At 40.9% G+C, this 22,758-nt stretch overlaps 1 protein-coding gene across 4 annotated transcripts in view; it reads left to right on the forward strand.

The window, feature by feature from the left end:
* Positions 1 to 22,758, forward strand: part of LOC122560075 (beta-1,4-galactosyltransferase 5-like) — a 98,739-nt gene that overhangs the window by 49,217 nt on the left and 26,764 nt on the right. For 2 of the 4 annotated variants that reach the window (XM_043710289.1, XM_043710287.1), the window contains exons 2-4: positions 12,845 to 12,979; positions 15,772 to 15,885; positions 18,988 to 19,112. In XM_043710289.1, the coding sequence (XP_043566224.1) occupies positions 12,845 to 12,979; positions 15,772 to 15,885; positions 18,988 to 19,112 (374 nt within the window). Of the gene's footprint in view, positions 1 to 12,844; positions 12,980 to 14,597; positions 14,633 to 15,771; positions 15,886 to 18,987; positions 19,113 to 22,758 lie in introns of those variants that run through there. The other 2 variants (XM_043710290.1, XM_043710288.1) reach the window with 2 other exon arrangements.

Raw genomic sequence — 22,758 nt, forward strand, 5'->3', positions numbered from 1 at the left:
AGTTTTGTTCCATACTTGAATTTCAAATGCAACTCATAGGGAACAGTCAATAAATGTGTTTATTAAGCTTGTCAATGTGTTGACAATTTAGATACAATTGGAATTAACTGTAGCTAATATGTACTCCGTATCCCCTTTACGTTTGTTGCTTCATTTTGCTTATAAATACTTTATTGACTACATGGGTGTTTTACTGGTGTTGGTTAGCATTTAAAAATGGAACAAAAAAGTAGAAAGAACGTCACCAGTGGTTTTGGTGGTGGGAAAATTATTCACTTCTGCATGATAGAATTTCTGGGTGTTAAAACAGAACCTGAGCACAAGAAGGGCTCTTGTGGCACAGTGGAAGTGCCCCTACCTCTGAACTGGTATGCTTGGCTTCAAGTCCTATCCTGTTTTAGAGGTGCACCTTAGCCTGTCTGAACAATGAGGAACTTGAGTACGAGACCAAAATCAAAATACCAGTTATAGAATAAACATATGACCTGTCAAGATGCAAATACCAGTCCAGGTCAGAAATGCCAACTATAATTTGCTGTTTTTTGTCTTGCTGCCTTGTCTTTGTGACTTCCATGACTACACGTTAACATGAATCTTTTTTAGGGGGATACCCTCCATGACATACTGGATCTTTCAAAAACTTTTATAACTTTTTTTATAAAGATTTTAATGCACAATTTCCAAATATGTTGAGTCCTCAACATAGAGGTCTAAACCGAGGATTTAAATCTGCTCAGTATCCACCTTTTTGTGAGCTTCCAGAGGCTTTGTGCGCATCGCTGCCCTTCAGCATCCAGGCTGAACCTATTTTCAATGCATCAATTCCACGCCTTTTCTTGAGACAGTCTATCTCTGGCCTTTAAGTTAATTTACAGCAATTTCCTTGTTTGTTTTTTTGCCTGTTATCAGTTATGCTGAGATCTTTCAAAACTCCTTTTAAAATTATTCATAACTGTCCAGTCTGACCATTCTAATTCCTTATCAGAACCAGAAGATAATTCACCTAAAGCAATCTCTGTTTTTAACATCAAATGTTTACATTCCCTCAAGCATCTACAATACAATGGTTAACTTGAAATTTGAACACACTTTCGATGTTTGGATATTTATTTTTACTATCTATGGAGTTGTTTTTATTGCTATGGCCTCTTCTGACCACTGTCCCTTTCCTGACTAACTACAGCTGGGAGTCATTCATGCTGCATCGTTCATGGAAAAACAAAACCTTCCAACACCTTCCATAAAGCAAATTTTGCAGCACAAACCTCATCTGCCACCCAGTAGAGTATATTGTATATAAATATTTATTTGGACAAGTATTGGATTTTGAGTTCTACTAGTGAGACTGTTAGCAGTCACTTGTGTTTTACAAGAGTAAATTGAAAAGCAATATCTTGCATCCATATTTTCCTTCCAATTCTTTCATTGGACATCGGTGTTGCTGACAAAGCCAGCATTTGTTGTCCATTCTTAGTTGTGCTTGAGCAAGAAACCAAAATCATGAGCGTGGAAATCATGACATTAATTTTATCCTGTTTGCTATATTAGCACCTTTTTTAACAAGAGATTTCATATTGTCAAGCATACATCCCAGGTGAGGTTCCTAAATCATTATGGTCCCAGTCTGGAAACCCTAAACTGTTATGTTTCTGGATGAGGAGGAATGAACTGTTTCTCTGTCTTTCTCTCACCAAGCTCTTCAGTTGGTTGCAACAAGGATAAATATTTTTAAAAAGTCCGTTCCATTGTGGACACCCTTCTCCCTTACTGAAATGAACGTATGATTTAAAAGGATTTATTTTAACTGGCTTGATTGAGTTAACAAAGAGTTTATTAATTATTAAATGTGGAAAACAAATACTGGCGCACATGCACACCAATTTAGAAGTAAGTAAGGCCAAAAAGATATAATTTCCTTTTGTTTTTTAGAAAGAAAAGTATGAATCATTTGTGAAGAACGGCTGGTTGAACTTTGTGGCTGTTGCAGTGAAGGTTACAAGTGACGACAACAACGACTTTGGTAGTTAAGCAGTTAGATTCATGATCCTTACTTTTGCAGATTAGTTGAGATTCAGTAGCTTTGACTCCTATCAATTGTGTCTTCAACTTTCTGTGCAGAAAGTTTGACATTTGAATTTTTAATGTATCCTTACTAATGTACATAATTTGGTCAGGGAGATACATTGCTGCTCTCAGTTTGCAGATACCCTTTAGATGGAAATACTGGACTTGCAAAAATCTGCCAAAACCCAGTGAAAACGTTTATTTTGTTACAGTTGCAAAATCTAAGTAAGGCTTATTTTGAATAATGTTAGTTTTACAATATTTGATTTTAAAAATTCTTGCAGCACTGACAGATTACAAAGTGCAGATTACATCCTGACCTAATTCCCAGCAGAATACCCTCCCCTCTCTATGACCACCAAATTATCAACTGAGATTTCGCCAACCACACCTACCCAGCAACACCATTTCACATTGAATATCTCACCATATACCTAACACTCCAATCTGAACAAATTAACCCCTGCTGACTAGAAATCCACCCGCTCCACTCAATCTATCTTTCATGTTGGTTAAAAGACTGGAGCTTTTTAAATTTGCAGAAAACATCAGCTGGTGCCAATAAAGATGACCTGTCCTTTTCCACTGATGCAGCCCTGTGAATCTTTCTCACACCAGGATTGGAACTTCTCAGAAGTAATTTAGCAGTAGATTCAGATCAGAGGCATCTTTGTGCGCAGCCCATTGCTGCAACTGCTCAAAGAGTCAGGCCAATGTGTTCCCTCATGGAGAGTCTGGGACCAGCGGGTATATTCTCAGAATTAAAGCTGTTAATTTAGGATTGAGATGAGGAGGAATCTCATCTCTTGCAGCGTTGAGAGTTATTGCAACTGCTTGCCATAAATGCTGTGGGAGCAGAGTTCTTGTGTATATTTAAGGCTGAAACAGATTTTTGATCAGTAGGATAATCAAGGCTTATAGGGAAACCATATGGAGAATAACCTGATTGCAGCAAAGTAGATATGAAGAATCATCCATGATCCTACTGCATTGTGGACCAGGCTTAATGGTGAACTCTTGTTCCTATTTTCTTGCGGTCTTATTTGATTGCTTTCTTGTTACAATAATTCATGGAACACTAGATTTTTATTTTTAGGCCTGTTCCTCAACAGAAAATCTACCACACCTATACTGAATGAAAATGACAATTTAAAAATGGCATCTAACTTGGTTATTTATTCTGACACATTATTGTCGAAAAACTGACAGTTACAAATTGAATCCGCGCAAGCAAGGTATCTGGGTTCAGCATTGCCAGTCACTTTTATTTGGATAGTTCCTTTTTTATAAATTCAGCCAAATGATGGCAGTGACATGACCCTTGCAGATGACAATTATCCCTCCCGGGGGCAGGAGAAATTATAACTAATGCATGTCAGCATCTGTCCTTCTCCAATTTCATGTGAATATGAGCTGATTAACATTCCAGTGAGTCAGACCCAATTATAAACGTGTACATAATACAACAGTTTGTGCAGCAATTTTCAATCTAACTATACCAGTTTGACTGTATACAACTTGAGTACTGCTGAATCAAGTCACATTTCATTACAGCTTTTCATTTTGCACTTACCACTAGGAGGGTTTACAAAATTAGCAACAAAAAGAGGAACAACATATTAGTACTGTATGAGAAGAATATGCTGAGTAGTTTGCAAGTAAATTGATGGTGGAAGCACTGCCATGGAGCCTGCACCAGTTAGATGAAACAGACTGACAGTTAACTACCGAGCTTGGTTTAACGTGAAAGCTGACTGGTTTACACTGGTCAAGGCATTGCTCTGAGGAATGAACCAGAAAATTGTGCCTCCTGTTTTGTTCAAATGGATTAAGTATAGTGTGTATAAATATTTTTTTCTGTCTGCAAAGTAGAGATGTTTGTATATTAAAGTGTGAAGTTATTGGTAAGAGTGACCACTACACTTTGTGGAGACAAAATCCTGCCTTCACATTGAAAATAACCGATCACTATGCAAATGGGACAGACCAGACCAGAACAGATCTAGCAACTCAAGACTGGACATCCATGAGGCACTGGAGGCCATTGACAGCTGCAGAATTGTACTCCTGCACAATCTGTAACTTCATGGCCTGGCATATCCACCACTCAATCATTACCATCAAGCCAGGGAATCAACCCTGGTTCAGTGGAGAGTGCAGGCGGGCATGGCAGGAACAGCACCAGGCAAACCTGACGATGAGGTGTCAATCTGGTGAAACCACCAAACAAGGCTATTTTTGTATGCCAAACAGCATAAGCCACAAGTGATAGAGCTAAGCAATCCCACAAACTATAGATCTGATCTAAGCTCTGCAGTCTGCCACATCCGGATGATTAAACTCACTGGAGGGGGAAGCTCCACAAGTATCCCCACCCACAATAATGGAAGAGCCCAGCACATTGGTATAAAAGGATTAGGCTGAAAGGTTCGCAGCAATCTTCAGTGAAGTGCCGAGTGAATGATCCATCTCTGCCTCCTGCAGTGGTCCCCAGCATTACAGATGCCAGTCTACAGCCAATTTAATTCACTCCAAGTGATGATACGAAACAATTGGAGTCACTGGATACTGAAAAGGATAGTGGCCCTGACAACATTCTAGCAATAGTACTGAAGGCTTGTGTTCCAGAACTTGCCGCTCCCCAAGCCAAGCTGTTTCAGTCCAGTTAGAACACTAGTATCTACCTGACAATGTGGAAAGTGGCACAAATATGCCATGTACATAAAAAGTACGACAAACCTATCCAATTACTGCCCCATCAGTCTACTCTCGATAATCAGTAAGTGATGGAAAGTATCATCAACAGTGCTATCAAGTAGCACCATCTCAGTCATAACTTTCTCAGTGATGCCCAGTTTTGGTTTCATCAGGGCCACTCTGCTCCTGACCTCATTAAAACCTCGGTTCAAACATGTTCCACAACGGTGAAGTGAGAGTGACAGCCCTTTGACATTAAGGCTTCATTTGACAGAGTGTAGCATCAAGGAGCCCTAGCAAAACTGGAATCAATGGGTACTGGGGCAACCTCTCCAATAATTAGTCATACCTGCCACATAGGAAGATAGTCTTGGTTGCTGGAGGTCAGTCATCCCAGCTCCAGGGCATCTGCAGGAATTCCTCAGGGCAGTATTCTAGGCTCAACCATTTTCAGCTATTTCATCAATCACTTTCTCTCCATTATGAGATCAGAAGAGGAGATGTTCACCAATGATTGCACAATGTTCAGCACCATTTGCAATTCCTCAGACATTGAAGCAATCTGTGTCGAAATGCAACCAGTTCTGGACAACATCCAGGCTTTGTCTGACGAAGTGGCAAGTAACATTTGCGCCACACAAATGCCAGACTCTGACCACTACCAATAAGAGACAATCTACGAGCCCCTCTTGGCATTCAATGGTGTTACCATCACTGAATTGCCCACAGTCAACACCTGGAAGTTATCAGTGATCAGAAATTCCACTGCACTCACCATATAAACATAGTGTCAATAAGAGCAGGTCACAGGCTAGGAATACTATGGTGAGTAACTCACTTCCTGACTCCCCAAAACCTGGCCACTGTGTGCAAGGCACAAGTCAGGAGTGTGATGGAATACTTCCCACTTGCCTGGATAACTGCAGCTCCAACAACACTCCAGAAGCTTGACACTATCCAGGATAAAGTAGCTTGCTTGATTGGTACCGCATCCACTCTTTCTAGCACTGACGTTATGCACCTGTGTACTAATAACAAAATGCACTGCAGCAATTCACCAAAGATCCTCAAACAGCACCTTCCAAACCCACAACCGCTTCCATCTAGAAGAACAAGGCTAGCAGATATATGGAAACACCACTGCCTTCGAGTTTCCCTCCAAGTCACTTACAATCCTGACTTGGAAATATATCAACATTCTACACTGACTGCTGGGCCCCTTGCTAAGATATTTATATCATTGATAGTCACAGGTGAGGTGCCGGAAGACTGGAGGTTGGCTAACATGGTGCCACTTTTAAGAAAGGTGGTAATAACAAGCCAGGAGACTATAGACCAGTGGTAAGTTGTTGGAGGGAATCCTGAGGATGTACATGTATTTGGAAAGGCAAGGACTGATTAGGGATAGTCAACGTGGCTTTGTGCATGGGAAATCATGTCTCACAAACATGATCGAGTTTTTTGAAGTAACAAAGAAGATTGATGAGGGCAGAGCGGTAGATGTGATCTCTATGGACTTCAGTAAGGCATTTGACAAGGTACCCCATGGGAGACTGGTTAGCAAGATTAGATCCCATAGAATACAGGGAGAACTAGCCATTTGGATACAGAACTGGCTCAAAGGTAGAAGACAGAGGGTGGTGGTGGATAGTTGTTTTTCAGACTGGAGGCCTGTGACCAGTGGAGTGCCAGAAGGATCAGTGCAGGGTCCACTACTTTTCATCATTTGTATAAATGATTTGGATGTGAGCATAAGAGGTATAGTTAGTAAGTTTGTAGATGACACTAAAATTGGAGGTGTAGTGGACAGCGAAAAAGGTTACCTCAGATTACAGCAGGGCGAATGGGCTGAGAAGTGGCAATTTAATTCCGATAAATGTGAGGTGTTGCATTTTGGGAAAGCAAATCTTAGCAGGACGTTTACATTTAATGGTAAGGTCCTAGGGAGTGTTGCTGAACTAAGAGACCTTGGAGTGCAGGTTCATAGCTCCTTGAAAGTGGAGTCGCAGGTAGATGGGATAGTGAAGAAGGCATTTGGTATGCTTTCCTTTATTGGTCAGAGCATTAAGTACAGGAGTTGGGAGGTCATGTTGCAACTATATAGGATATTGGTTTGGCCACTTTTGGAATATTGCATGCAATTCTGGTCTCCTTCCTATCAGAAAGATGTTGTAAAACTTGAAAGAGTTCAGAAAAGAATTACAAGGATGTTGCCAGGGTTGGAGGATTTGATCTATAAGGGGGAGGTTGAATAGGCTGAGGCCATTTTTCCCTGGAGCGTTCAAGGCTGAGGGGTGACCTTCTAGCGGTTTACAAAATTATGAGGGGCATGGATAGGATAAATAGACAAAGTCTCTTCCTTGGGGTGGGGGTGTCCAGAACCAGAGGGTATAGGTTTAGAGTGAGAGGGGAAAGATATAAAAGAGACCTAAGGGGCAACCTATTCTTGCAGAGGGTGGTACGTGTATGGAATGAGCTGCCAGTGGAAGAGGTGGAGGTTAGTACAATAAATTGAAAAGGCATTTAGATGGGTATATGAATAGGAAGGGTTTAAAGGGATATGGGCCAGGTGCTGGCAGGTGGGACTAAATTGGCTTGGGATATCTGGTCAGCATGGACGGGTCTGACCGAAGGTTCTGTTTCGCGCTGTACATGTCTATGACTAAGTTTTTAAATGACAACCCTAAATTGGTTGTCAGAATAATTCTTTGCACACTCTGGATCATCTAGCAAATGTTGTCCCATCACAAAATCACATCTAATGTTGAACAATGCTGAGAAACTTGCAGGTACTAACTGGTTGGATATAATCAGTGTCATTAGTATCTTACCTATGAGCAATTAAAAGGACATACTGTCTTGTTAACATTTTAGGGGCTTAAATAATTTTAAAGTTCACAGTCTAGTAATGACTTGGAAATTTCTTACTTGTCAAGACTCAAATCTTTTGTCTGTGACTAATCAAGATCTCTGAAAGTTGCCACCCAGGTAAATAGTGCGGTGAAGAAGGCATATGGCGTACTGGCTTGATAGGGTTGACCATGAGAACCTTTTTCCACGTATGGAGTCAGCTATTACGAGGGGGCATAGCTTTAAATTAAGGGGTGGTAGGTATAGGACAGATGTTAGGGGTAGGTTCTTTACTAGTGAGTCGTGAGTTCATGGAATGCCCTGCCAGTAGCAGTGGTGAACTCTTCCTCTTTATAGGCATTTAAGCGGGCATTGGATAGGCATATGGAGGATAGTGGGCGAGTATAGGTTAGGTGGGCTTGGATCGGCGCAACATCGAGGGCCAAAGGGCCTGTTCTGCACTGTATTTTTCTATGTTCTAAGACTAAAGCTCAATTGCTGATTCGTAATTCTGTTTTGAGGATTGGCTTTCTAAGTTACCGACTGAAATTTGCAAATTATGTGTGGGACTTCCCATCTTCTCAACTCACATACACTGCCAGCACTTGCTGTCGAGCATCACAGATTTAAACAGTGCTCACTGAAATCAGTGTCAGGTGTGATGTGGTATGAGTGTAATGAGTTTCTTGGAGTGCACACATTTTCAGCAGAATTAGAGAAAGTGGTGAAAGGGAAAATTTAAATTGTCTTTTGTAGTAGCTTTGCAATTTAAATAAAATGGGAAATGTCGTGCAAAAATTCCTTACGCTGCTCGTAGGCATGTCAAAATTGGCAGCAATGTTTCCCCATAATCAAAAAATTACGGTACCTCATAAAACCATTTAATTACCTATAAGCCATTGTTAATGGCTTCTGCCAAAACATGGGATGTCCTTCATTTTATAGCAAATAATAACAATGGTGGTCTAGGTTTACAGGCAGCAGACTCAGCCGAGAGCATTAATCGAGCTAATTAAACTAACATACTCTGTCAGGCATTAACATGCAATGCCAGCATTCCATGAATTGTTTCACTTTGGCAATTTTGATACATTTTGCACTTCAATAGTGATTTTTGAAACCGTACTAAATACTGTGTTGAATTCTCAGTTTAGTTTGTCAGGCAATGGTGAATAATGATTCTTTTTTTCCATGAATCTAGCTTTCAATAGTACAGAATTTTGAAATTTTTATCAGTACAGTCGTCTTGTTGTCAAACTTGTGTAAACAAGATCATGCATTGATTCTATTGAATGGATCAAGGATGCTATTAGAATAGAAATAAGGAATCACATGACATGAAAACCAGCTAGATAATTTAATGGAAATTCATGAGACTTAGCAAAAAAGGTTGCTCATAAAGTACTGAAGTTTGTACAGTAATGGGGTTGAGTGCATTGTCATTGCAGCAATTGGTAATATTTCAATAAGTTTGCATTTCATGGAAATGGTTCAAAGCATTATCGTTTTGATCTAGGTTTCCCAGCCTAGTTTGATGCAAGGTGGTCTTCTGGTTTGAATCCTTTTTTTTTAGAATTTGTAATGGTCTGATACAACCGAATATTTGCTAATACAGTTCAAGGGGAGGGGTTGATTTAGAGATAACTGCATAACCAAGGGACTTTAAGGCCAATGATCGATAAGGTTGCTTTTTCACCCTGTTTTTATTAACAAACGTTCTAGCTACGTTAAATCAAATACAATCATGAAGACAAAAACTTATTAATGGATATCCTGGAAAACTTGAAATAAAAAGAGAAAATGCTGGAAATACTTAGCAGGTCTGGCTCATTTGAGGCAGCAAACAAAATTAATGTTTAAAGATAGTAACCTTTTGTCAATTCTAACCAAAGAGCACAGACCTGAAATAATTTCATCTCTTTCTCTTCTAACAAATGTGAGACCTGCTGAGTAGTTCTAGCAATTTGTCTTTAAGCATTACTGACATGTTTTTCTTTAAGAAGTAAATATTATTATCTACGCATTATATTACAGTACAGAAGACTCCACAAGATATAATTGGATTTTATAAATTTATATGCATTAAAATTCTATTTTTATTTTAATTATACTCTGGTCACTTAGTTAGCCATCCTAACTTGGTTGTGTTTGTCTTAAAAATTTTAAACAACTCAGCTTTTTTTAATCTTTGGTTACTCCACTTGGAGACTTTCAAACCATGATAGAAAGATTTGAAGCATGTTGGTGAGACTTGCAAATGATACAAGTGACTTTCGAGCACCAGTACCACAGCATTCCTCTACAGCATTGACCGTTCAAAAGGCTCCCACCCATTAAAAGGTATTGGTCACAAATTTTCGAGTTGGTGAACACAAATAGAAAATCCCTGTGGGTCTGGTAATATTTACCCAAGGTAGAAAGCTCCTGGTAAGCATGTGTTTAAATAATGAAGTATTTAGATAAAAGTACTTTCATCATATTTGGAGAGTCTGATTATGGCACATTCTGCTTCAGCTCAGTCTTCCCAATAGCTCAGTGAGTTTTAAACAAACGCTGAACTGAGCTAGAGAAGCAAGGTAGGATCTTAGTTTAATGACAGAATTGCATTGAATTCAATGCAGCGCATTGTCATTGGCAATCCCATGCTAACGAGCGTGATTGTCCACCTAGGAAATTGCGTGTCACTAATCCAATATACGGGATACAAGAGAACTGTATGCCTTGGATTATAGAAGGTGAAGAATTGTCAGAAATATTGGAGAATGCAAGGACCTGGATTTTTGACAGTGAAGTGGTTACAATTGGTGTTTGCAGTCATTAGTTCTCTGAAATTTCACAACTCCAGGGTGTAGCACAGGCACAAGTTGATACAAATCCTGAAGTTGCAATTTGTCACTGTACCCTGTTACAGGCTACACTGTGCCTCTGCATCTGCCTACACTGAGTCAGCAACCATTACAGTCACTGAAAACATCCCCTCTTCCACACCCTCATTGCTGCTCTAAGCATTAACCATTGTTCAGTCAGGTTATAGAAGTCTTTAATGGTGATATGAGTAACTTTTTATTTCTTTTTTATTTTGGCCTTGAGGATTTGTCAATCACTCCATCAACTTTGAGAATGTGGTGAAGATTTGCTTGCTTCAACCTCTAATCCACGTGATGTAGTAACACCCACATGCAGTTAAAATAAGAATTGCAAGTTTTGAGCCTCGTGACACTGACAGGACAGAAATATAGTTCCAAGTTAGGGTGGTGAGTGGCATGGAGGGTAGCTGTGGGAGATGCCCTTATCCTTCTAGCTAATAGAATTTCTGTGTTTGGTGAATTACTGCAGTGAGTCTTCTAGGTATGACATACTTGCTTTTGTGGTGGTGGTAATGAATGGTGTGTCAAGCAAATGGACTGCTTGTTTTGGATGATGTCAACTTTAAATTATTGCTGGAGCTGAAACATCAAGACAAGTGAGAAGTATTCCATTACCTGTCTGGACTAACGGTAGGCAGATACTAGGAAGTTAAGAGGTGAGTTAAAAATCGAAGTTCCCAACTTCTGACCCTCCAACATTACGGCATTCCCTCCGTACTGACCCTCTAACAGCTTCTGACCTGCTGTTGATATCTAATTTAATTTTTGGTGAATGATAACCAGAAATTATTGATTGTAGAGGATTCAGTGATGATAATGCTGCTGAGGTCAGGGGGAGATAGTTAGATTCCATGCCATTAGAGTTGATCATTGTCTGGGACTTTTGAGGGGCAAACATTACTTGTTTGCTACCAATCAATCATAGGCAAGATATTGCCAGATCATCTTGCATCTGGTCACAGGCTGCTTAAGTATCTGAAGAAATGCAAATGTTATCGATGAGCAGTCATCACCCAACAGCTCCATTTCGGTGTTGGAGAAGAGACCATTGGTGAAGCAGTTGAAGATGGTTGGGCTAAGGATATTATGATAAACTTGGAAGGGCTCTTGTGGTGCCTGGGTTCAGATCCCACCTGCTCTAGAATATGTAATAACATCTCTGAGCAGGTTGATTAGAAAAAATAGGTTAAATAGAAAATGGTGATTCTGTGGTGTAGTGGTTATCACATTTGCCTCACGCAGAAGATTCCTTGTTCAAAACAACATTGCTACCATATAGTGGGCGGCACGATGGCACAGTGGTTAGCACTGCTGCCTCACAGCACCAGATGCCCGGGTTCAATTCCCGCCTCAGGCGACTATTTGTGTGAAGTTTGCAAATTCTCCCCGTGTCTGCGTGGGTTTCCTCCGGGTGTTCCGGTTTCCTCCCACAGTCCAAAGATGTGCAGGTCAGGTGAATTGGCCATGCTAAATTGCCCATAGTGTTAGGTAAGGGGTAGATGTGTCAGGGTATGGGTGGGTTGTGCTTCGGCAGGGCGGTGTGGACTTGTTGGGCCGAAGGGCCTGTTTCCACACTATAAGTAATCTAATCTAATCTAATTATAGAGGCCGACTTGCGGTGCAGTGGTAGTATCCCTGCCTATGGGCTGTGGAGGCTTGGGTTCAAGTACCAACTGCTCCAGAGGTGTGTAATAATATCTAAATTCAAGATTTAGAAAGATAGACAATTTCTCTTCCCAGCTTTTTCATCCAAGTTTTACCTTTGTGTTTCACATTGGGTTTTCATAAATCACTTTCTACAAGCCTTGTTGATGAATTGTAGAGCATTCCTGTTTTGAGATAGAGCATAAATACATATTGTTAACAATCTGTGTAGTTACATTTTAAAAAGTGTGGCTGTTTTATCTTGACTTTGTACAGAAGGCATGGCTGAAAGCTACACTTTATTCACAGAGGTTGACCTAGAGTGGATCATCTTCACCTAAGGCAGTATACTGCTAGTGTCTTGCTGCTTCCTTGACCTTTTAAGAGTTCAACCATTTATCACCGTTTTGAATTTTACTGTTATTGAGTGCTTGCTGTATTATGGCTTTTGTTAGAAAAACCACATAATTCAATCCCTACAGTACTTGTTTGCATTTCTGATTTCAGTCACACTAATGTGCAAAGTCAGAAACTCAAGTTTGCACCCTATTGGGTGCCTCATTTTTGGATCTGTATCATTAAGACTGATGTTTGTACTTCTTTCAATTTTAATGAGATACTCAATTTATTTCCAGATGTGGCACCTGTAGTTCAATTAAACAGCAATTCCACATAATGCAGTTTTGCTAAACTGAGCATGTTTGTGCATTTTTGTTTTCCAGTAAACACATATCTATTTATGATGCAAGCCCAAGGCATCATGATCAGAGAGAGTGTGAAAACAATGGGATCTCAAATGTATGAGCAGGTGGTTCGCAGCACCTATGCCAAGATGAACAGCAGCCTTAATGGTACAGGTATTTATGCAGTAGCCATGGTAACAAATTAAAGGGTAGAATATATTTTATACATGTGCAGTATTGATCATTTATTAAGCATAAGAAAATTTGTTTGTAGAATTGCTTTCCCATCTTAGCAACTTATCTTATTCTTAAAAATTCAATATTTTATCATTGAAATTTTATATGTTTACATATTTCTAGTTGTTTTAGTTGGTAATACTTTATCCTCCAGGTCAACTTGGAAGGTTGTGTTTTGAACTCAGTTCAGTTCTGTGAGGCCCTAATTGAAGATGTCACTATGTTAGTACTGGCTAAATTTTGAATTATTTGAGATGTCATCTTATGGATGTGTTAAACCAAACCTCTGTGTGCCTGTTTGGACTGACAAAAGATTTCTTTGTAGTGTTTAAAGAGGAGCTTGGAGGTCTTTCCATGTCCTTGCCATCAGTGAACACGTTTCACTGTCAGCCACTTGATATCACATTTGGCAGAGTGCAAATGGCAGTTGTGACTTCACCTAGCTAAGTAACTACACTTCAAAGGTAGCTTTATTGGATCTAAAGTACTTTTAAAATTTTGGTGGATATGATGGGGCGTACATAAACATTTTGTCTGCTCTTTTGAAGAGTTGAGTATATTTGTATGGTCTATTAAAGAAAGAAAGGGTATGCTGTGCAGTTTAAAATAAGCTATGAATAATGGCAGGTAATATATTTTTAAAATGCAAATTATACCCCGAGAATGTTTTCATTTTTGTCAGCCACCTGCTTTCTCTGGTATTATTCCAACCTGGAAGCACTGTCACCTATGAATGTTCTAAAAATTGGCAATCCTCCCAATTCCAATGTATATTTCAAGGGTAACTTAACCCATCATTATTATTCTCCTCTGCAATGGAACTGCTTCTCATTTTATCATCATATAATTCCATATTACCATTTGGGACATGTGCACTGATAGTACCCTAAGGTCAGATGACCTAGCTTTGTTTAGCTAAAGGGTTTCATATAGCCCAATATACTGACATTCCATTGTGAAAATCTTAACTCCGCTATCTAATAAATGTATTTGATGAACAAGTGTTTTCTGTCGGCAGAATTCCCATCTGCGAAGATGCTAAGTTTTATATATCTGCCAATTGTAGATTAATTTGCTTTATGTATAAAGTGTTCTATTCAAAAGAGATGCCTTGTACTAAATTTGAGGTTTTAAAGCCAAAGCATGTTGAAATTCATGAATTGATTTAGTATCTACATAATTAATTGGCAGTAACATTGAAACAGATGTCTTAGTCTTTTAAAACAAAATTGAGAAAATGTTTATACAAAGGTAACTGAAGACTTATTAGGATAAAATTGACTCAATTTACTTTAATGAACAAAATACTTCAATTTTTAAAAAAAATTATGGAAAACAATCTTATGAAGGGCAATTATTTACAACCTTGAATGTTTCTTGTGTATTTACTGAGCTTTTATGGTTCATGTCACTCGTTGCAATAATATTTGTTTTAGTTTATTAAATGATGTTGTGATATCCATTTTTACTGAAGTGAATTTAATAGTGTAGTGTATAACATTCATAAAGCAACTTACCATAAATTTAATACATGTTAATCCTTGCTTCTGTGAAGATCTAAAAGTGCTGCTTCTGGATTCAAAAGTGAAGGTGAGAAAGACAATAGAGGACTTTGTCTCCTGATGGTAAAAGTTGGCAATTTATTTAAACAGCAGAAGTCTTATCCAAATTCTTTTTTCTGTTTGCCATTCATCCACACCCTGAAACCCATGTACAAATCTAAAAGGAACGACCTTGAAATTATTTTCAATTAGCTTCAAGGTGTAGAATCGTGGAGTACAGAAGAGGCTCTCTGGCCCATCAAGTCTGCATTGTCAAATGACTACATCTATACTAGTCCCACCTTCCAGGACTATGCCCATAGCCTTGAATGTTATGACATTTGAAATGCTGATTAAAATAATTTTTAAAGGTTGAGAGTTTTCTTGACCCAACTACCCTCCCAGGCAGTGCATTCTGGATTCCCACAACCTGCTGGGCAAAACCTACTCATCACTTTAAATTTGTGTTTTCCACCCCCACCCCCACCCCCATACCCCCCCCACCCCCATTATTCACCCTTGAACCAAGGGGAACAGCTGGATCATTGTGATATGTGCCATCATCTATTACTGTGCAATTGGTCCTTTTATTGCTGAATGGTGTTTCCTATCTCTTTTCTGCTCACACCTTATTGCTCAGTAAGAATTGGAAAACAATGGTGTTCAGCATCCACATAGCCCAGCTTCATCAATTAGTTGTAAATTAGGTGACAGTAATGGGATTGATCTGCATTAGGCTAATTTGACCACTAGCACTCAGAACCCTTTTTTTGAAGGGGTACTTTCCGCTAGCTCTGCCAGTTAGCAACTTCCCCATCTCTGAAAATGTATCCCAATTGCGAGATGAGAGTGTAACTCTGGTAGTCATAAGCAATTACGATCAAAAATGTATTTTTCTTCGTGTTGGGAACAAGATCACCTATGCCTAAAGCAGAGAAACTTCTCATTTATACTCTCAATAAATATTTGAAAATGTAACAGGTAGTAATAAATATTTGGACATCCTTAAAGTCTAGTAGATTGATACATGACTATTATTGTGAAGAGAAAAAAAAATATTTTTTTAAATTTATATTTAAGATTGAATTATTTGCCAGTTAACTTGATGTCCCGGTTCTCTGTGCTATACCTTTACTTGTGCTATGCCTGCAGTAATGAAACTTATTGTACTCTCAATATTCTTCTCAGATTATCCAGATGATTTAAATGATAGTGAAACTTATCTACAAACCACAACATTTCTTCCTGAAGATTTTACATACCAAGCAAACCTCATGTGTCCTGAAAGACTTCCTTCTATGAGTGAGTGTGCAGGTCGTTTTGCTATAATGTGCATTTCATTAATGTTAATTTGCTACAATACGATTGATAAATTGGGGGCACTGTTTTTACAGCACAAACTTTTAAAATGTGTGTTGGCTGTCATGCGATTACATCGCCAGCACCTTAAGCGCTGTTTCTAAAGCGCAATTTTTCTATAATGCGGAGTTGCACAAGAACACAACCATTGTGTTATAGAAGAACTACCTGTATAAAGAAAGAAACAAATTATAGTAAATTTCCAAAGACATCAACTTTCTGTCAGAATTAATCTGTTGGAGTTTGTTCCCACCTCCAGCCACCTTTTGGGTTGGCTGTTTAGAGCTACGTGTGCATGTGCAGTCTAGTGACAACTGGCTCCAGTGAATCTCTGGTGTGTCAATATGCCTCTGCACATGCCCAGGTGACATCATGACTGATGGTTCACTCTCAATGTGCAGAGAGTGGAACGGTGATAAATTCATTGTTCAGAAATACCAAGAGAAGATACATGATCAACTGTCTGGTTATTACAGGCTAAGCTATGATGATGGCTAGAATTCTTTTAACTGTTATTCTACCATTTTAGTTTCAAATACTATGCCTGTTGTCATTCAATACAGCATTTTTTTTATTCTTAGTTCTGAAGCAGAGAAAGTCATTGTCACAGAGCTGCTTCTGCGTTTTTACAGTAGATGCCAGAGTTTATTTCTACCCTGTGAATATATGGGACAGTATGGCAGGCAGCTGCTGCTTGGTCACTTGGCAATGATGCTGTTGCAGTGCTATGTTTCTACTCATGCATTTGGCACTACACCTAGTGGTGGTGTTGCCCATAAGCCTTATCCAGTATAAGAATTATTTTATCCATGCAGCATTATTGCTCGCATTTTCTCTTGTATAGAAATACCACAATATTTGGGAATGAATTCCAAAACCCTTAACAAAATATATGCATGAAAATCTATAAATTGATGAACTCTATTGGGTACAATGTTGAACATGAAACCAAAATTTAAAGAGTTGATTCCCTTTGAAAGGGAATAGCTATTTTGGGCTTCCCTTTAACTCAATAAATTAATGATCTGTATTTTATACTATAAGTCAGTACAGAGCCAGAAGAGGTATAATTTATGGCTGCAACCCAAAGGTGATGGGAAGCCTTCACTTTAAGTAATGCCATCCCTATGTTAATGGTGGTTCTGCATTGGGTGTCATACTCAAGGATTTTGATTTGTGACAATGATGCAAATTGTCCATGGGAAAATCTAATTAGTGTGAGTCTTTGAGAGGAACTCAGTGTGCTTTATGTTGTTTCTTTATGTTGTTCTTTTATTGAGAGGGATGAGAGGTCTGTTAACATGTAGCTGCAAAGTATCCTGTGGATGGTAACTGCAACACAATAGGAGGGTGTGAATGTGGAGTTTAGTGGCAAGGATGCTTATCAGGTGGGCTACTGATTCTTAAATAGGGTTGCATTTTGTCTCATTCCAACAACAGCATTCAAATGGCAAATTTCTTTCTTTCTTTCTCTCCTTCTCTCCTTCTCTTTCTCCGCGCTCTCCCGCGCTCTCCCGCGCTCTCCCGCGCTCTCCCGCGCTCTCCCGCGCTCTCCCGCGCTCTCCCGCGCTCTCCCGCGCTCTCCCGCGCTCTCCCGCGCTCTCCCGCGCTCTCCCGCGCTCTCCCGCGCTCTCCCGCGCTCTCCCGCGCTCTCCCGCGCTCTCCCGCGCTCTCCCGCGCTCTCCCGCGCTCTCCCGCGCTCTCCCGCGCTCTCCCGCGCTCTCCCGCGCTCTCCCGCGCTCTCCCGCGCTCTCCCGCGCTCTCCCGCGCTCTCCCGCGCTCTCCCGCGCTCTCCCGCGCTCTCCCGCGCTCTCCCGCGCTCTCCCGCGCTCTCCCGCGCTCTCCCGCGCTCTCCCGCGCTCTCCCGCGCTCTCCCGCGCTCTCCCGCGCTCTCCCGCGCTCTCCCGCGCTCTCCCGCGCTCTCCCGCGCTCTCCCGCGCTCTCCCGCGCTCTCCCGCGCTCTCCCGCGCTCTCCCGCGCTCTCCCGCGCTCTCCCGCGCTCTCCCGCGCTCTCCCGCGCTCTCCCGCGCTCTCCCGCGCTCTCCCGCGCTCTCCCGCGCTCTCCCGCGCTCTCCCGCGCTCTCCCGCGCTCTCCCGCGCTCTCCCGCGCTCTCCCGCGCTCTCCCGCGCTCTCCCGCGCTCTCCCGCGCTCTCCCGCGCTCTCCCGCGCTCTCCCGCGCTCTCCCGCGCTCTCCCGCGCTCTCCCGCGCTCTCCCGCGCTCTCCCGCGCTCTCCCGCGCTCTCCCGCGCTCTCCCGCGCTCTCCCGCGCTCTCCCGCGCTCTCCCGCGCTCTCCCGCGCTCTCCCGCGCTCTCCCGCGCTCTCCCGCGCTCTCCCGCGCTCTCCCGCGCTCTCCCGCGCTCTCCCGCGCTCTCCCGCGCTCTCCCGCGCTCTCCCGCGCTCTCCCGCGCTCTCCCGCGCTCTCCCGCGCTCTCCCGCGCTCTCCCGCGCTCTCCCGCGCTCTCCCGCGCTCTCCCGCGCTCTCCCGCGCTCTCCCGCGCTCTCCCGCGCTCTCCCGCGCTCTCCCGCGCTCTCCCGCGCTCTCCCGCGCTCTCCCGCGCTCTCCCGCGCTCTCCCGCGCTCTCCCGCGCTCTCCCGCGCTCTCCCGCGCTCTCCCGCGCTCTCCCGCGCTCTCCCGCGCTCTCCCGCGCTCTCCCGCGCTCTCCCGCGCTCTCCCGCGCTCTCCCGCGCTCTCCCGCGCTCTCCCGCGCTCTCCCGCGCTCTCCCGCGCTCTCGCTTTCTCTCGCTTGCTTTCTCGCTCTTGCTTTCTCTCTCTCTCTCGCTTGCTTTCTCTCTCTCTCTCGCTTGCTTTCTCTCTCTCTCTCGCTTGCTTTCTCTCTCTCTCTCTCGCCCTTGCCTCTTGCCCTTGCCTCTCGCCCTTGCCTCTTGCCCTCCCTCTCTTTTGCTTGTTAAATATTAGGCTTGTAGCTGTAACCTTGAGTGATAGTATGTCATTGGTTCAAGAATTGCTTGATGCTGTGGTCAATTTTTACCAGTGACTCAATTTGGAGCTGTTTCACCTTACATTTCTGATGTTCCCAAACAGAGGGTCCAATTAATGTAAACATGACTGAAATTTCATTGGAGGAAATCCAGGAATTATTTGCTAAGGATCCCTATATCCAGATTGGTGGTCACTGGAAACCAAGAGATTGCATACCTCGTTGGAAGGTAAGAAGTCGATATATGGTTATAAAACAATGATATTTTCCTTGTATTTTTCTAATATATTTAAAAGTTGTGAACTAATTATACACAAATAATCATTGTGAATTGAATACTTATGTGCCTGTTTTACAATGGAGAGTATTAGTTATTGCATTGAAAATTAAATTGATTTTGAGGTCTCTGAGCATACTGACTCAAAACTTCTGCAACAGTCATCCATTCAATATGTATGTAATGTTTAAACTATACAGTTAAAATGGAGGACAAATGATATTTAATAATTAGTTACGGGTTAGCATAACTTTCATTGGACAATTGAGCATTATATTTCCTGCTGAAAATTATAGCAGTATTTCGTTTTGGAATATTACCTGAAGTCTTTGTTTCTCTCTCTAACATTCCCTGTTCTGCCCCCATTGCAATCCAATAATAATATATGGCGGGTGATGCCTCTCTGTGTGTTGGATTAAACTTGGCTGTCAGTATGTGGACTTTCCCTTTTTTATACAAGAGTAATAAACCAGAGATGTGCTGGTATAAAGTATTGTCTGAGAGCAGTGACTCACATTGGGCAAGGTCATGCACTGCAAGGAACTGCTGAAAAATGAGAAGCCACTATGCTGAATCACATGTTACAGTTCTTCTTACATTTTTATTCTCACACTGATTTCCACCAAATAAATGGAACATTATTAGGACAGTGGTGCTTCGCATCAATTTTAATTGCACAATATAGACGGAAGATCCCTTTTATATTAAATGTGGTGATATATGCACTTCTTACTGAGAAGTTAATACTGATTACTGTCTTGTGTTCTATATTGTCATGTAGCTTCACCACTCCATTTATTTATTGGGCTTTAACCCCTGGTTCAAGAGAGCTGCCAATAAATGATTCGGCTTTAAACAGAATTCGTCGATATTGAAATCTTTCCCCAGATTAACCCTACTCGATTCACTCAGTCTTTTTAATTGGTGAAATTACCAGTTGTGGCTGTTGCATTTATGTTTGCTATTAGAGATGTTCCTAAGAAAGGAATGCAGTATCACAGTAAGCATATGAGAAGTCCTACCATTTGCATGATGGATAATTAATATAACTAATGTTGCCAGTATAAATCAAGCTTATCTAATCCATATATGGTGGACAAATGTAAGTTAGAATTATGGCTCTTTCATTCATTTATGAAATGTAAGAATTAAGAAAAAACACTTTTTTTGCAGTTCAATTTATAAAGGTTTATTTTGCTTTTCAGTTTAAGAATTCACAAGAATGGTTAAAAAAAATTGTTCTTGAAATTTAATTTCCACACAATTTGTTAACCACCTCAAACAAAAGGTTTTGTTGAAGAAATCTAGCAGGTTGCTATTTAAGCACCCTTTAAATCCTAAACTGTGACATGTTCTAATGACAAGAATATTGTATAATTTTTTTTAGTACCCTGAAAGGCCTGTACTCCTATATTTTCTGCCAAGTGTCTTTGCTTTCATAAATTTACACTTTATCTAAGCATTGTTTTGCACAGTAGACATTGTGCTCACTCAATGGAATAATGTTACTTGTGAGACTAAATTATTTCTTCACCAAAAATAGCCTAACCATAGAAGGAGGCCATTTAGCCCACGAGTTCATGCCAGCTCTCTGCATAGCAATCTAATCGATCCTTCACCACACTTTATGCCTTTAGCCCTGCAGATTTAGTTCCCTCAAGTATCGATCTAATTTCATTTTGAAATCATTCATAGTCTCCACTTGCCACTCATGGTACGGGATGGATTGTAAGTTCCAGGTGCATTTAATGCATTAAAAAGGTTGTCCTCACATATTTTCTTTGATATGATAAAAATTAACAGTCCCAGCATGGCTCCTTCAGAATACAAACACCTACCATCCTGTAGTCTGAAAAATAACTAATTATTATGATTGATTTCTATCCTTAAACAAATTTCAATACAAGCTGACACTGATCCTCCACTTCCGCAATTTTATTTGCCAACCAGCCTTTTATGTGATACTTAATCAAATGCTTTAAAATCTACATAGGTAGTGGCTAGCACCAAATTCTCAATTACATTGGTCAAACATGATCTGCCTCTTTAGAAAGCTGTGCTAATTCATCTTACCCAACCTGTTGTCTCTTACCTGAATTTCTTGTTTCTAATACTTAGCAATTATTGATGTTAAATACCAGTGTGTAGTAATCCTTGCATACTTCCCTGAACAAGGATTCCCCATTGGCCACTTTCTAATCCTTCTGCACATTCTCCATATTTAGGGAAGATTGGAAGGTTATGAAAAGCCCTTCTGGTCCCTGCATCCTCACTTCTGTTAAGAACCTGGAAGGCAAGCAATTTTCACACGAAGCAGAGTCAACCTTTTCTCGTATGCCCTGGCTAGCAATTTGCACCCTATCCATTTCTCTTCCTTTTTCCACTTTTTATTTCTTTTCCATTCCTTTCCTTAGTAAACCATAATTTAAAGTATTCTAGAATTGCCTCAACTACTAATTATAAATTGCTTCCATTATCCTTAATATCCTACCCTTTTATTGTCCACTTGGTATTTAAAGGTCAGTAGACTTTTGAGTTTCTTTTTGTTGCCTGCAATTCAGTTTTCATTCTGTCTTTATCAGTCAACTGCTTTTCCTCTCAGTCCCTCTCAACTGTTTGAATTTGACCTTATTCTTAGTTCAAGATTTAATGTGACATCAATCATACATTCCTGTGTTGTTGCTCTCTTGACATCTATTGAGCCCTGACTTTAGTTCTTCCTACTGTTCACCCTTTGGCTGTATCTAGTCTATAACCCACAGACTGTCCTCGACAATCACCCATTGCTTTACTTGTCAGTGTTTGGTGACCTTTTCATCTATCTATATTCCCCCTCATCTCATTGAAGTTAGCCCTCTTCCTTTTAGAAGTTCTGTTTACTTTACTCTTTGTTGCTAATCTAAACCTTGTTTAGTGTTCTCTCTTGAGAAACTCCTTCTCCCAAAAGCATTTGGCCCATTTCATTTTCCAGTGCCAAATCCAGAAACATCTCCTTTTTAGTTGGACCAAGAGCATAAGAGATGAAGGAAGTTCATCCTGAAAGGGAAGGCTAGTAAGTATAGGGAATGCTGGATGACTAAAGAAATTGAGGGTTTGGTTAAGAAAAAGAAGGAAGCATATGTCAGTTATAGACAGGATAGATCAAGTGAATCCTTAGAAGAGTATAAAGGAAGTAGCAAAAAGGGGACATGAGATAGCGGTGGCAAATAGAATTAAGGAGAATCCAAAGGGATTTTACAAATATATTAAGAACAAAAGGTAACTAGGGAGATAATCGGGACCCTCAAAGATCAGCAAGGTGGCCCTTTGTGTGGAGACACAGAAAATGGGGGGAGATACTAAATGAATATTTTGCATCAGCATTTACTGTGGAAAAGTATATGGAAGATATAGACTGTAGGGAAATAGATGGTGACATCTTGCAAAATGTCCAGATTACAGAGGAGCAAGTGCTGGATGTCTTGAAACGGGTAAAGGTGGATAAATCCCCAGGACCTGATCAGGTGTACCTGAGAACTCTGTGGGAAGCTAGAGAAGTGATTGCTGGGCCTCTTGCTGAGATATTTGTATTATCGATAGTCACAGGTGAGGTGCCAGA

The sequence above is a fragment of the Chiloscyllium plagiosum genome, chromosome 20 (assembly GCF_004010195.1).
Source record: "Chiloscyllium plagiosum isolate BGI_BamShark_2017 chromosome 20, ASM401019v2, whole genome shotgun sequence".
Lineage (NCBI taxonomy): Eukaryota > Metazoa > Chordata > Chondrichthyes > Orectolobiformes > Hemiscylliidae > Chiloscyllium > Chiloscyllium plagiosum.